At 36.4% G+C, this 16,870-nt stretch overlaps 1 protein-coding gene across 1 annotated transcript in view; it reads right to left on the reverse strand.

Annotated features, from left to right (window-relative positions):
- The window catches only part of NSUN3 (NOP2/Sun RNA methyltransferase 3), a 55,509-nt gene that overhangs the window by 22,661 nt on the left and 15,978 nt on the right, over positions 1-16,870 (reverse strand). Inside the window, exons 4-5 of the mRNA XM_059063839.2 lie at positions 12,267-12,421; positions 11,397-11,518 (exon numbers count right to left, since the gene is read on the reverse strand). Coding sequence (XP_058919822.1) covers positions 11,397-11,518; positions 12,267-12,421 — 277 coding nt within the window. The remainder of the gene's footprint in view (positions 1-11,396; positions 11,519-12,266; positions 12,422-16,870) is intronic.

The raw sequence follows: 16,870 nt of genomic DNA on the forward strand, positions 1-16,870 counted from the left end.
TCCAGAGCCTGTGCCCCACAACGGGAGAGGCCACAGCAATGAGAGGCCCGCATACCAAAAAAAAAAAAAAAAAAGAAGAAGACATTATAAATCCTACAAATATTAAAAAGATAACAAGGAGATACTGTGCATAACTCGAAGGCAACAAGTTTGTAGACTTCGATGAAACGGGAATATTACTAAAAATACAAATAAACAAACAAAATCCCTCCAAACTCATGGAACTAATTCAAGGAGAAAGAGAAAACTTAAGAGTCTTATAACCATTAAAGAAACCATATCAATGGTCAAAATTCATCCCACAAAGAAAACTCCAGGACTACATGGCTTCAACTGCAGTTCTATCAAACATATAAGGAAAAAAAAAATAATTGCAATGTTACATAAACTTTTCCAGAGTATACAAAGGAGAGCCCACTCCTCAATTCATTTTATGAAGCTAGTATAACCTTGACTCTAAACTCTAATAATATTTCAAGAATGAAAAATGATAGGCCAGTCTTACTTACTAATAGAAATGGAAAAATCCTAAGCAAAAATATTATCATGCAGATTCTAGAAAAATTATATATATCTATTTCTATATATTACATAATTATGAAAGTTTAGTTGTAAATCCAAAAGAATCTATAGACAAATTTTTAGACTTAACAAATTTATCAATATCATGAAATCATGGAAAATGTCTAAATTCTCCAAATTGATAGGCTTAATGTAATTCCAATCAAAATTTCAACAAGTTTTTCAGGAAACCTGACAAGCTGATACTAAAATATATATGGATTCTGTATGGAAACACAAAAGACCCTGGATAGACAAAGCAATCTTGAGAAAGAATGGAGCTGGAGGAATCAGGCTCCCTGACTTCTCAGACTATACTACAAAGCTACAGTAATCAAAACAGTATGCTACTGGCACAAAAACAAAAACAGAAATATAGATAAATGGAACAGGACAGAAAGCCCAGAGATAAACCCACGCACCTGTGGTCACCTAATCTATGACAAAGAAAGCAAGAATATACAATGGGGAAAAGACAGTCTCTTCAATAAGTTGTGCTGGGAAAACTGGACAGCTACATGTAAAACAATGAAATTAGAACACTCCTTAACACAATACACAAAAATAAACTCAAAATGGATTAAAGACCTAAATGTAAGGCCAGACACTATAAAACTCTTAGAGGAAAACATAGGCAGAACACTCTTTGACATAAATCACAGCAAGATCTTTTTTGATCCACCTCCTAGAGTAATGAAAATAAAAACAAAAATAAACAAATAGGATCAAATTAAACTTAAAAGACTTTGCATGGCAAATGAAACCATAAAACAAAAAGACAACTCTCAGAATGGGAGAAAATATTTGCAAATGAAGCAACCAAAAAGGGATTAATCTCCAAAATATACAAACAGCTCATGCACCTCAATGTCAAAAAAACAAATAACCCAATCAAAAAATGGGCAGAAGACCTAAATAGACATTTCTCCAAAGAAGACATACAGCTGGTCAGAAGCACATGAAAAGATGCTCAACATCACTAATTATTAGAGAAATGCAAATCAAAACTATCATGAGGCATCACTTCACACCAGTCAGAATGGCCATATTATCAAAAAATCTACAAACAATAAATGCTGGAAAGGGTGTGGAGAAAAGGGAACCCTCCTACACAGTTGGTGGGAATGTAAATTGGCACAGACACTATGGAGAACAGTATGGCGATTCCTTAAAAATCTAAAAATAGAACTACCATATGACCCAGCAATCCCACTCCTGGGCATATACCCAGAGAAAACCGTAATTCGAAAAGATACATGCACCCCAATGTTCATTGCAGCACCATTTACAATAGCCAGTACATGGAAGCAACGTAAATGTCCATCATCAGAGGAATGGATAAAGAAGATGCCATACATATATACAATGGAATATTACTCAGTCATAAAAAAGAATGAAATAATGCCATTTTCATTAACATGTATGGACCTAGAGGTTGTCATACTGAACGAAGTAAGTCAGACACAGAAAGACAAATATATGATATTGCTTATATGTGGAATCTAAAAAAAATAGGGTACAAATGAACTTATTTACAAAACAGAAATAGAGCCACGGATGTAGAAAACAAATTTATGGCTCCCAGGGAATAAGGTGGGGAGGGATAAATTGGGAGATTGGGATTGACATATACACACTACTATATATAAAATAGATAACTAACAAGAACCTGCTGTATAGCACAGGGAAGTCTACTCAATACTCTGTAATGGCCTATATGGGAAAAGAATCTAAAAAAAATGGATATATGTAAATAAATAAATAAAACACATATAGAAATGCAAAGGGGTCAAAAATAGGCAAGATACTCTTAACACAACAAAATGAAACAAAAAAACAAGGGAAGATTTGTACCTATTTATTATGATGTTAATATTGGGTTGGCCAAAAAGTTCCTTCGGTTTTCAAGTAAAAATAAAAGACACATTTTCACCAAGAACTTTATTGAACAACATAATTCACCGTTTTGTTCCACTACCTTCTGCCATTTTTCAGGCAACTTCATAATTCCATCTCCCCAAACTTTTTATCTTTTTGTGCAAAGAACTGTTCCAGGTGCCTTTTACAGTCTTCCAGGGAATTGAAATTTTTTCCATTAAGAGAATTTTGTAAAGACCTAAATAAATGGAGATCCAAAAGTGCAATGTCTGGTGAATATGGCAGATGAGTCAGAACTTCCCAGTCAAGCTGTAACAGTTTTTGCCTGGTCATCAAAGAAACATGCAGTCTTGCGTTATCCTGATGGAAGATTATGCATTTTCTGTTGACTAATTCCAGATGCTTTTCATCAAGTGCTGCTTTCAGTTTGCCTAACTGGGAGCAGCACTTGATGGAATTAATCGTCTGGTTTTCTGGAAGGAGCTCATAATAGAGGACTCCCTTCCAATCCCACCATATACACAACATCACCTTCTCTGGATGAAGACCGGCCTTTGGTGTGGTTGGTGGTGGTTCATTTTGCTTGCCCCACAATCTCTTCCATTCCACATCATTGTACAGTATCCACTTTTCATCGCCCGTCACAATTTGTTTTAAAAACAGAATGTTTTTGTTATGTTTCAGTAGTAGAGAATCACATGAGGAAATACGGTCAAGGTTCATTTTGCTTAACTTACATGGAACCCAAACCTCAAAGCAATTAACATAACCAAGCTGGTATAAATGATTTTCAACGCTTGATTTGGGTATTTTGAGTATGTTGGTTGTCTCCCACATGGTATAATGGTGATTGTTCTCAATTATGTCTCGATTTGATCACTATCTACTTCACCTGGTCTACCAGACCAAGAAGCATCATCCAACGAGAAATCTCCAGCACGAAACTTCACAAACCACTTTTGATACATTCGATCAGTCACAGCACCTTCTCCATACACTGCACAAATCTTTTTTTTTGCATTTCAGTTGCGTTTTTACCTTTCTTGAAATAATAAAGTATAATATGCTGAAAATGTTGCTTTTTTTCTTCTTCAATATTAAAATGGCTACACAAAAAATTCACCAATTTTTATAAGTTATTTATATATATATATATTTGCATAAGTTATTTTTAAATGCACTGTGATATGACAGCTGTCACAGTATAATCTAACAAAATTGTTTCGAACAAACTTAAAGACAACTAAGCGCTACTAGAGCCTTCTTACAGAAAAAAACGAATGAACTCTTTGCCCAACCCAATACTACGGTATTTAAATTAATGTAGCACTGGCTCAAGGATCAATAAGGCAATTAAGTAGAATGAAGTCAGACCCATGCTAATGTGGACATTTGATTTATGACAGAGGTCACAGAGTACTAGAATAAGGACAGACTTCTTAAATAGGACACAGACACATTAACATAAAGAAAAATATAGGTATAATAACTTACATAAAAAGTAATAACCTATCTTTGTGAAAAACAAACAAACAAAAACCACCAAAAAGAGTAAAAGGGCAAGTCACAATATGGGAGAAGGTATCTGTACTATAATGTCAGAAACTGTGAAGGGGCTGATATTTCATCTTGCTTGCAAGCTTTTTAGTTAGCCCATCAGTTTCATGGATGTTGACAGAAGACATGAGACTCCTGAATCAGAAATGATGGACAGTTAAGTACTCACAAAAATAACTGTAGCCAAGTCAAACAAGGTTTGAATTTGCCCTGTTTACCACTGGTGCCTGGTGGTACCCAATAAATACTTACAGAAAGAATAAATGGTTAAAGGAAAACAATCACCATCCTTGCCTCAAGTTTCTATAAAGGAGGAGATTCCTCCTACCCTGCCCACAAGGTAGCGGGTAGGCAGTTTGCTGGAGTGAACAATTCAAGAGTCTCTCTACCTATGTACTTGAGCCTCTTCAAACAAGGAGAAAAGAAGTAGCTAATGCAGTCAATGAATGGCATTTATTATTATTATTATTATTATCTTTACTAGTGGATAGAGCCAAAATGGAAAAAACTCACTTTTCATGAGCATCACAACCTCTTGTTCTCTTGGACCTGCCTGAGCTCTGTCACATTGGATTGTATCCCTTCTTTTTTTTTTTTTTTTTTTTTAAGATTATAGCCAAGAATTTTTATTCTATTTATACAGGATTTTCCCACATTAAGAAATTCTTAATACTTTCCCTTCATCCTCTTAATCATGTTTCCATGCAGAGTCTAAAAGGAGAAGAGCTATTACTTTCTAACAGTTGGCTGGATGAGTTGATTGAGTTCCAAGACTTAGATGTCGGACTGGAGTAAGAGCCTTGCACTTGGGACTCAGGTCCAAATCATGTTCCTCAATTTAGTTTCATCAGAGACGGCTGGCTGGGGTTTAGGGATAAGCCTACACAAAGGACTGGACTGTCAAATCAGATTCTCATGAACCAGAGATCTTACCTACTATCTAGCTTTACTAAAATAATTTCAAGTATATAAGCAATCAGCTGGCACAAAAGAAGCAGGAGCATCCAATGTGGCTTCCGAAGTGTTGCTTCTAGCTCAGAATGTTTTCTAGCTCAGAATAACAGATGATTTCTATAAGCAAAGTTGACAGGTCACCTCATACAAAGGGGAACATTTAGGTTATATCACATCTCTAATATACCTTAGGGAGCTGAGGTATATTGGAAGACATTCTCCATTCTCCAGGAAGACATGTCTCATAAATCTACAGATTCTAGGCTGTGTTTACCACAGGCGATCCTAACCAGGGACACTCTGCTGAAAGTATGCCATGAGTAAGAGTTCTCCTCTTAGCAAAATTCATTAGTCTATTTACCAATAGGAGGTCAGTTGTCAACATGTTTAACTGGGTCACCTGCTTTCTTTCTTTCTGTGGGAGTGTCCCCCTGGAAATCAAAAGAGAAATGGATCACAGGCCAGCTGCTAACTCCTTCCCCAAAGAGTTAACAAGCTCTTGCCTGGATCATTAAAAAAGCTGCTGTTTTAATCCCCATTAGGATATGTTTTTGTAACTATTTCTTGCATTAATGAGATTCCATCATTAGAAAGAGCAGTCTTTGATACTCTTAACTACCTGAATAAATGAATGAATAAGTGACTTAATATGATGTAGCCATTTGAAAAGTATGTTATTTTTTGTTTGTTTGTTTTTTGTTTTTTGCGGTATGCGGGCCTCTCACTGTTGTGGCCTCTCCCGTTGCGGACGGAGCACAGGCTCCGGACGCACAGGCTCAGCGGCCATGGCTCACGGGCCCAGCCGCTCCACGGCATGTGGGATCTTCCCGGAAAAGGGCACGAACCCGTGTCCCCTGCATCAGCAGGCGGACTCTCAACCACTGCGCCACCAGGGAAGCCCCTGAAAAGTATGTTTTCAAAGACTATTTAAAAATTAATATGTTCCTAATAAATTAAATGGAAAAATATATCAAATTATTTATCACTATGATTTCCATTATTGTAAATACTATATTCAGTCAAAGGAAATAAGTCCAAATAATAATAGCTTCTTTCAATGGATGGCTTATTTTCTTCTTTATATTTCTTTGTATATTCCAAATGCTTCATGAGACTAGATTACTTTCATGATCAGGAAAAATTATTAGAAAAATATCTTCAGTTTAAATATTTATCTATTGCTTATTTTGTAAAATATATCTTCTTATTCCCACACCCCATCTTTAACCTGAGCAGAGTTAGGTGTACCTCCTTTTGCATCCTCTGCGCCCTAACTATTCCTTCTATTACCAAATTCTTACCATATTTTATGATAATTGCCCTGAGGATCTTGAGAATAAGAATCGTTTCATATATATTTTAGTATCTTCAGTGCCTAGCAAAGTTCCTGACACAAAGTAGATATTTAACAAATGTTGATAAAAGCTTATTTTCAACACTGTATTTTACACTGTCAATCTACCTTTGAAACATATTTCTATGATTTAAAGTAAAATGGCTATAAACTATAGCTATGGATGTCTTCTCAACCCTTTACAATTTCATTTAATGTGGAATATTTCGATCTATCAACTCTTATAAAAAAGAAACATGTACTTTGCCCAAACAAATTATAGCTTTTTAATCTCAGCACCTCTGACTCCTGCCACCTAACTTAAAGAAAAAAGAAGGAAGAGGAGGAGGAGGAGGAAGAGGGGAAGGTGAAAGAGAATTAGTAGTAGCGATAGTAGTGGTAGTATTAATAGTGTTTAGCTTTTGTTTTCTGGATTCCAAACATATGACTAAGCATATGAGGGATATGCATTTATACATGCAAAGTTAACTGAATTAGTTAAACTTTAAAAAGAAAATATATACATTGCCAAAAGAGTGGTGGAAATCTTCCATTCTGATAGAATATTATGTCCAAAGATTACTTTTCCGATATGTATACATAAACTTTTTGGCCACTGTGTTGATGACTGATGAAGACCATGCTCCAAAGGCAAGAAGTATCCCGCACCTCAGCTCAAGAGCATGACAGAAGAGATGTTGTTGATTTTTTAATGTTTCTTTAAAACATAACTCTTGTAAGAGTAAAACTTTTTAAGGACTCTTATCTGGATGATTTTTACAAATTTTCAAAACATTATCAAATAATCTAAGCTTCCTTTTCCAATGAGTTCACAAATTGGATTTTACTTGTCAAGTAGTGAGAAAAGAAAACCAGAGGGGGTCAGTATTTTAAATGTGATTGATTTCCTCCAAGGAAATGGGTAACATGATACACTACTGCAATAAGATACTTATATTTTTGTTATAAATCATACTCTTCAGTTCATGCTTTCTCACCTAAAAATCATGTAAACTTCTCTTGCACAAACTTAGCCACTTTCTAAAAAGACTATGTATATATCATTTTTAGTATATTATCCCACTTAGTTTTTCCTAATATATTTAAATAAAAATGAGGCAAGAGAATCTGATTATGTAGTGTGCACATACATAGTATGTAACAGAAATGACTGGTCTCAGAAATTATTTTGAGAAAAGATAATAAAGGCATACTTTCAAATGGCACTTCATTAATAGAACTGGCTTACACTCAATTATTCCTTATATCCTTGTCCCACTTTCTCATCTTCTGAAGCATGTGAGAGTTGTATATAACCTATACGTTCATGTTGTATAAATTTAATAGAAGATTCTAATTTTTCCATCTCTGTATGGATAAACTGAAGAGTCCCCAATAAGTGTACAATAAACTCATATGGTTTGGGATTTCCTGTCATCATGTGCCTTCCAATATGCTTTTCATGCCAAAATAAAATCAGATTACTATTTTCACGATTATATATAATTATATACATGCATTAACTTTTTAAAAGAATTTCTAAAAAACTATTACATATCTACATTACTCCTTTTAAAAAGTTTAACATCAAGAAACTTCTATGAAAGTATTGATTTTCATTGATGTATCACATTCATAAAAACGTGTAAGATTAACGTTTGGCTGTAGAATATTTGGTAATAGAATATTGGTTTTTCAGAAGCTAAAATTCTGAATACTATGCAGGTTGCCTATTTAATGTAAATATGAATGATTTCTGGTAAAGTGAATGAATAATAACCATGGAAACTATAAAATATCTTTGAGCAACATATCTGTCAGCAGACATGCAGAAACATACAAATTGAGTCTTCGACAAAATAGTAAAAACAAAAAGCTTTCCTTATTTGCCACTCAACTATCCTCACTTCTTTTCTCCCTTCTGAGAGCCATCTTCTGTCTATAATATCAAGCTAGGAAATATTTGCTTGCTTGCTTTCTAATTGTTCTTTGCAAATGCAAATAAGGATCTGCTATCAATCCTTTATACTTTTAACTAAAACTCATACACATCAATGTATTTATTCTCTTGCATATGCTTGCATTTAAAACCTTCTATTTCTTACCGTGGAATAAAGGAATGCCTTTTATTAAAGGATGACAAGGCAATAACTATGAGGAAGATTTGGAAGAAAATAAGAGAAACTTCTTTGTATGTGATATAGTAAAAGAGCTATACCTGATGAGAAAATTACTATAGTCTTTTTTTTTTTTTTCATTTTTTGGAGTCAGGGGCAGGAGATAAGAGAGATTGTGGGTGGCATTATCACTTTTTCCTTTATCTTTTTAACCCCCAAATTTGTAGACGTTAGGGAATTAGAACCATTATCTGTGACTATAGCTTGTGTATCACGCTCTTTCCCCTTTATCATCATTATCACACAGCCAAGGGGCTCAGAGTTTCAGCTGCCTCAAGTGGCTCCTAAACCTCTCACACAGACCAGGCATCAGAGGCAGGGAATGCAGAGTAGCTGCTCAAGGAAAAGAATGGGAGGGGGCTGGTGTGATGGTCTTTCCCAATCACGTATAATTACATGAAAACCTACACCCATTGTGATTGAGATGTCAATTTTGCACCCTGTTAATATGCTACTAAAGTGATGTGACGCTAAAGCCATTTCTTTTGGAGAGTAAGATGATGGGAGAGCCTCACTTGTTAGGGCACAAGACAGTGTGGATGTGAGGTTTACTCAGATGCATGATTTTTGTGATGAAGATCAAAATGCTATACGATGTCAAGGGATATGTATTAAATAGGGGAAAAAACTAAACTGAAACTAAAACCATGCTTTGGTTATGTAAATGCAATACTAATCAAAATAAATTATGTGAATTGCTTTACATTTATGCCTAATTACCATGCAGTACAATAATGATTATATCATTATTTTTGTCAGATTAACTTTGCTATAAATCTAATTACATGTGTAAATTCTAAATATTCAGCCCTTGTAATTTAGTGTTTTTAAACAATTATTTACCCCCATCTACATGCCAGACACCAAATTGCATATTGGGAATAAAAACAATAAGACAATCCCTTCTCCCATGGGGTTTACAGTCTTGTTGAAGAAAGAGACAAGTACTAGGTAGATGTCCAGCAGAGGAACTGACAAACAATATATTTTTAAATGAAGGTAAGGACATGAGGGGAATACCAATCCCAGTCCTAGGGAGTTAGGTATGGCTTCAATAAGGAGATCTCAGAGCTGATTCCCAAAGAACCAGTAGAGATAGCCAAGAGAACGGGGAGAGTGAGTTAGAAGAACTCTTAAGCATAAGAAACAGGAAATGCACTGGCCTCAGAATAAGGAACCATAATCAAAGAAGATGTGAGTATCATACTAAGGAATCTGAAATCTTTTTTGTTTTGTTTTGTTTTTGTTTTTGTTTTTTTTGTTTTTCTTTGCGGTACGCGGGCCTCTCACTGCTGTGGCCTCTCCCGTTGCGGAGCACAGGCTCCGGACGCGCAGGCTCAGCGGCCACGGCTCACAGGCCCAGCCGCTCCGCGGAACGTGGGATCTTCCCGGACTGGGGCGCAAACCCGTGTCCCCCGCATCGGCAGGCGGACTCCCAACCACCGCGCCACCAGGGAAGCCCAGGAATCTGAAATCTTAACAGTAATGGGGAACCACTGCAGACTTCAAACAGGAGAACGACATGATCGGATTTACATTTCAGATCAGATTTGGCTTTACTGTGGAGAGTGAAGAGAACAAAGTGGTTTACAAGGAAAAGACTTCAAGAAATATTAAGAACAAAAAGGAGCCAGTTTCAGAACAATGTTCACACAATAACAGCAGTTTTTGGTTTTTTTTTTTAACATATTTCTCTCTATATATACAGTTTTCATGAGAGGGAAGAAAAATGATATCCTCAGGAAGCCTGGTTGCTTACAGCTTAAAAAAAAATTAGAGGTCACAATGCTAATAAGCCACCATAAGATTTAGTATCTGTTGGTGTAAGGCATCACAATGGCAAAGCCCAAAGTAACAGGAATAATTAACTAAAGAGCCAGATCAAGAAAGTTTAAGTAAGAAAAAAAGACTTAGAGCTGGATCAATGCAACACCCCAAGAGACAGAAGGGAAAGGTGGCATAGAATTCTCACACTATCTCAGGGTTACAGTAAATGAAAGGCTGACCTTGGAAGAATACAAACAAATAGTCTAACTGCCAGATGAAAACTGTTTAAGAACCCACTGGTTGGTGCTACCTGGAATCACCAGAATGAGCTGAGACATAATCTGGTACAAAAACAAGACCATGTATTAGTACTGGTTGTAATACTTTGGTAATGGCATATGTTCACTGTTGTGAGTCAATGAGAAGTTGGAAGTAAAGCATGTTGTCAGCAGTGCATATAAACCGTCACTCATTCTCATTCCACATGTAAGATCATTCCACATGTAAGAAGTGAATGAGTGATAAGTTATCACTTAACTATATTTTAAATAGTCCAAAGAATTTTTGTTCCACATTAAACAGTAGGAATTACTTGGGACTAGGGTATAAGTATAAATTTCTTTTGAAACCAGGACAGGATGTACCAAAATGGCTCTGTTCTGAAGAAACCCAAGTGTCTCTCGTGGTCATGCCCTTCTGGAAAATTCTTAGAGGAGAGATAAGTGCTAACAACAAACTACAACTTCCTACTCACCCAGAACAATGTGCTCATTACTAAAAAAATTGTGTCCTGGTCCAAAGCTACTCTTACGGGGGCTGCTCATATTCTGGTGAAAGAGTACGGTGATGAATCCTACTCTCAGGATGGTCCTGATAAGCAAACAGCTTTAAACCACAGTAAAATCAGTTGTGTCCTTTAAAAGACAATGTACAGCAACACTAGACTTCATTGAGGGGCTGGGGGGACGGAGAGGGCAGAGGTGACATTAATACAAGAGCTGAAAGGGAAGAGGTTGAGAATTTTCTGGGTGCAGACTTTGGAGGATTAATTATTGATTGACACCTACACAGGAAACCTTCCATTTGGGAGCTGCCCTGTGTCATGTTTTGTCAAGCCTACCTAAATTACATTAGAAACCAAAGTAAGCTTTTATATTAATAGCCCTCACCTTAAGAGTTCTATCTGTAGAAGAGGCAAATTCCTCCTTTGGCTTATCCTACAGGCTGCGTTCTGAGAATCAGAAGAGAACAACCAACTTCGATCATTTGAACACGGAGCATCAACTAACACCTACAGAAAAAAAAGGACACGTAATGCAAATATGAACTGAAAATATATCCTCAGACACAAAGTATATAGGGAAGCTAAGTAAATCATGACAAAAAGTAGCAAATAAATAAATAAATTTATTTTAAAACCGAAAATACACCTTGGTAAGTTCTTTATGACATTTCTTCACTAATACTTGACAGAAAAATTTCCTGTGCACTTTCAGTGTTTGGGTTTTTTAGGGGGGGGAGGGGCAATGAGAGGACTAACCGTCTACTAAGATCTACCAATATTTCATATTTTGATGACAGAAAAAACTTTTACAGAAGTGATTCATTTTAAACAGATGTTACTATACTTCTGAATTCTCAGCATTTATTTTTAAGAACTAATAATTCAACTTCAGTTTACTGAAATGCTTTCTTTTCCTTCAACTGTCATACTCTGATATGAAATGTTACTGAATTAAAGCAATACTGTGCACGTTTGAGTACTGACCCAAATAATATCGTCTCTCTTCCTGAGTATCTTTGAGGCACCTGGAAATAAAAAGCACTCTATAATCCCCAATCTCAATGTTTCCGCTTCCTTTGAACATGCTGACCATCAAATGAAAACTGCTTCCATGTTCACTTTATCAAAATTTCCCAGGGTACTGAGAAATTGTATGAGGCTATGTCTGGAAGCAGATGGAAAACAACAACAACAAAGCAACATAACAGTGGTATCACTGGGAGTCTATCAGTCTGTCACAATGTAATAAAAGTACCTTGTCAAACGTGTCAGGCTGGGCATCTCCCATTTCTCTGCCATCCAATTCAGACACTTTAATTACATTTACCAAAGGCTGTGGGATGAAAGATTCTAACGTCTGCCTCAGCCACCTCAATCTCAGACTATCGTATTCATTACAGTGAAGATAACCTAAATGTAAAGGATTAAAAAGTTTTAAAGCGAATACAACGGAATTGTTATATTTCCACTTTTGATCAAATAAATTTCAGAAAGAAATTGGTTCATCATAATTACGCAGAAATAGGGCTCAGAGGTAAACATTATGATTCTCTTATGTTTAAAAACAGAAATACACTCACAAACACTTAATAAAACATTTACCAGTCATGCCTACAGAGCCTCTCAGAAGCTCTCACCATATACTCATTCAAATTTAATTCTGAAGATGAAAACCTTTAGAGAATTATGGATTCCTAAAGATATGCTATACAACCAATACCTCAGACACAGTCCTCTCCTAAAGCTCTTAAGAGTAAATGATATAGTCGTAAGAGTAAATGATATACAAAGTTCCTTCTAGGACAGAACACCTTCATTTTAAATAAACGAAATGTGGTATGTGGAAAAAAGCATGTAAAGTGTAATTGGCTTTTTGATAAGAAAGACATGGGCTCAAATTATGAGCTGTGAGACTTTGGGGAACTTACTTAGCTCTCCTCAAGAGTCTCAGTTTCCTTATCCGGAAAATGGGGACTGTCCCTAGTGAAGGGGTCCAGAACACACCACTTCAAAATATGCTGCTTTGACATATTGATTATTTTGAGTTAAAGGCACTTGAATAACAGCTGATGCACAAAGGGCATTTTGACCTTTCTTTTTCTTCCTGAAAGCAGGAGGTGTACTCCCATGTGAAAGATACCCTCCCTATACCAGGAGGAAAGAAACATTCTTATCACCAGAAACACGGAGTCAAGGCCAAGAGAAAAAAATCTGTATGCTTGACTCCTGTTACTCTGTCTTATGTTGATCAGCCAGAAGCCCTAAGAGGACACAGGAGAAATTTTACCACCTCTACCTTACAAAATGATTAAGATTAAATGCTACACCCTAAACTTACACAGTACAGTATGTCAATTACATCTCAATGAAACTGGAATAAAAAAGTAATTGTGATATTTTAGTAACATATCTAGCATAGGACTGCAAAAGTAGTAACAACAAATGTTTATAATTACTAACAATTCTTGAGTCCCTATTAAAGGCTAAGCACTGTTCTAAGACTTTACATGTAGTAACACATTTAATCCTCACAAACCTATGAGATAATTTTATTATGTTTTCTGTTTTACTGATAAGGAAACTGAGGCCAAGAGAGGTTAAGTAATTTGCCCAGGTTCACAGAGCAGGAAACCAAGACACTTGGTTCCAGAGCCCTATTTACTTTTAAGCACCATGCCATGCTGCTTCTCAGTAATAGAAGGCATTTAGCAAATGGTTCTCTCCCTAATAAAATAGTTGCTTTGTTCTTCCTTTATTTAAATATATATTTATAAATATTTATATATATTTATTATGTAGTGACATAAATTTCATATAATATATATTTAAAGACAAGCATTTTTTTTTTTTTTTTGTAGTACGCGGGCCTCTCACTGTTGTGGTCTCTCCCGTTGCGGAGCACAGACTCCGGACGCGCAGGCTCAGCGGCCATGGCTCACGGGCCCAGCTGCTCCGTGGCATGTGGGATCTTCCCGGACCAGGGCACGAACCCGCATCCCCCGCATCGGCAGGCGGACTCTCAACCACTGCGCCACCAGGGAAGCCCAGACAAGCATATTTTTAAATGCATAAAAATATAAAAAAATTAAAAATTACCTAAAACCCACTGTCTTCAGATAAGCACCATCTAACATTTTGATAAATAATCATACCATATTTCTTTATGCCTATATGCACATATAAAACTTATATAAATGGAATTATATATTTTTGTAGTGTCTTTTTTCACCTTACTCTTCATCTACCTCCTCCACCAACTGCCCAACTACCCCACATACATATACTTATATAATTGTCTACATACCCAGGATTGTATTTTACACTTTTCTGTCCCATTACTCTCCATATATGGCAATATTTCAAAGGCAATACCACCAAGTCAATCAGTAGATATATAAATCATTTTTAAAGGCTGATAAATAGTACATAGAAAAACATGTGTCCTCCTTTATTCAACCATTGCTAATTGTTGGGCATTCACACTTTTGTCACTAATAATAACATTCAATAAGCATCTTTATAAAAGTGTACTTTCAAAATGTGCTTTTATTATTAACGGGATATTACCAGAGGAATAGATAGGTTTGGGTAGGGGAATTTTTAGTTTTAGTAAATACTACACTCTCCCACCACCAAACTCTCACAGAAGTAAGTTTTATTATTAGTCTGATATGGCTTGTTATGCTGTAGTATAATCCTTGCTGTCTAACACAATTCTTTTCATTCGTCTATTCATCATTTGGTTTTGCTTTTCTGTCAACTGGCTATTCTTATCATTTGACCTTTTTTTTTCATTGCACTATTTATATTTTTCTTACTAACAGGTAAGATGTATTTTCATATTTTGAATATTAACCCTTTATCTGCCATCTGATTTGCAAATGTTTCCTAAATGGTCTTCTGAATTTATTTGTAGTATCTTTTTAAGTATATAAGTTTCACAATTTTTAAAAATAGTCAATCATATCACTTTTATAATTTCTAGGTTTTTTTTAAATCTTATTTAAGGTGGTGTTTTCAACCATTAGATTTTCAGGTCTAATTCAATTAAACACTCACACAGGCCACATTTGGCATCATCCTACACAGGACAGAAACGACGTCTTTTGCCAAGAGGGCAGTTGAGACATTGTTTTTTCTTGGAAGGCCTTGTGGCTGTCCACACAGGTGGTAATTCAGGTACAAGAAGATGAGCCTCATGTTGGGCAGGTGCAGGAGCTGTCCTGGTTTAAAAGCCCCATGTCCCACAGGAGCCTATACCTCTTCTAACAACTCCACAGGCACAGCTTCCATGTCCCCACAAGGGACATGCCCATTTACAAGAGTCACTGCACTCAGGCCCAGTCAGGGTCATTTTTATCAAAAGCCTAGAAACAAAGTGACAATTTCTGTCAGGTTACCAGGGAAACAAATCAAGAGAACTAACTGAAGGTGAAATTCTAATGCAGAGTAGGAAAACCTTCTGTAAACTCTTTGCTCAAAAATATCTGTGTATACCTGTGTGTGTGTGTGTGTGTGTGTGTCTATACACACACACACACACATTGTTGTTTTTCTGGTTGTCACTCCACTGTTAAAAACTTGTAATGGCTTCCAATCAACCACTAAATAAAGTTCAAATACCTAGCTTTAATTAAATGTCTGTAATAGTGAGACCTCAAGAGAATTGTTCAATTTTAGGTACTACCTTAATTATTTCACCAAAATATTCTGTGCTCCACCAAACTTGACTGACTCGTGTATTTCTCAAACATACTATGTACCTCTCCTATAGTACTTAACATATTTTATGTCATAGCAGAGTCTATGTACATTGCTTACCTTTGCCACTACCAGGGCTCCAAATTTCTATATGGAAGGAGCTCAAGAGATGGCATCAATTTTGTTAGTGGGGAAAGGAGTAGAAAATCACCTTAAAGCTGCATTTGTACAGGTAGTACATTCTTTTTTATTTAGTTTACACTTTTTCTGGGGGGTGATTTTTGGAGGATTCACTAATGCAGCTTATGAATAGGTGTCTGGAAGCTCTGTCATAGCCTGACATTGCTAGAAAACAGTCTAAGACAAAAGTTTACATTATAGAAGGGGTACAGTCCCAGGGACACAAGAGTTAGAGAAAAAACGAAGTAAATCATGCAAGGAGGGAGCACAAATATAAGAGGGCTTGTAATAAAGCTAGCTACAGCTTCGCTCAGTCTCTCAGGATATGTCCATAGTCTGAAATTACTGACCCTTGTCAGAAACTGGCGTTTAGTGAAGTAGAGACGAAGAACAAATAATCTACTGGCTTCTTCCTGTATCCAGCCTCTCACTGGTTAAAGTCCATTCCAAGAGTTGATAACTCCCACACACTTCAGGTTTGTGTTATCTGGCCCCTCCGGGCAAGTACTAAGGAAGCCAGAGAGTCCCTAGCCCAGGTGCAGCAAGCACTCAGGTGTGGTGACCTCTGTTTGTCAGTTGGCACCCATCCAAAGGCATCCCCAATCTGTGGCAGTAGTAGCAACAGCAGCAGAAAACTGCAGGATGACCTGAGCCTTTGCTAGGGTTTCTCCAGTGTGGAAACAATTCAAGCGGCTCAAGCCTTAAGGTGAAGGGTAGTAGGAAAGGTGAAGCTAAACATATCTGTGATGGTGTGTAAACCAGGGCCATGACAACCCCCAAAGTCATACCTTGTCTCCACCCTGTCTAACAACACTAAGGAGCCTCAAAGGAAAGAATCACATCTTAATTTCATTCCATTTCTCACTTTTTCTGATTTAGATATTTTACATTCTACTTCTATTCTTTCAGTGGTAACCCTAAAGATTTTAACATGCATATGTAGAAGAAAAATCTAAATTAAGGCAATAGCCATCATTT

This window comes from Kogia breviceps, chromosome 5 (genome assembly GCF_026419965.1).
Source record: "Kogia breviceps isolate mKogBre1 chromosome 5, mKogBre1 haplotype 1, whole genome shotgun sequence".
Classification (NCBI taxonomy): domain Eukaryota; kingdom Metazoa; phylum Chordata; class Mammalia; order Artiodactyla; family Physeteridae; genus Kogia; species Kogia breviceps.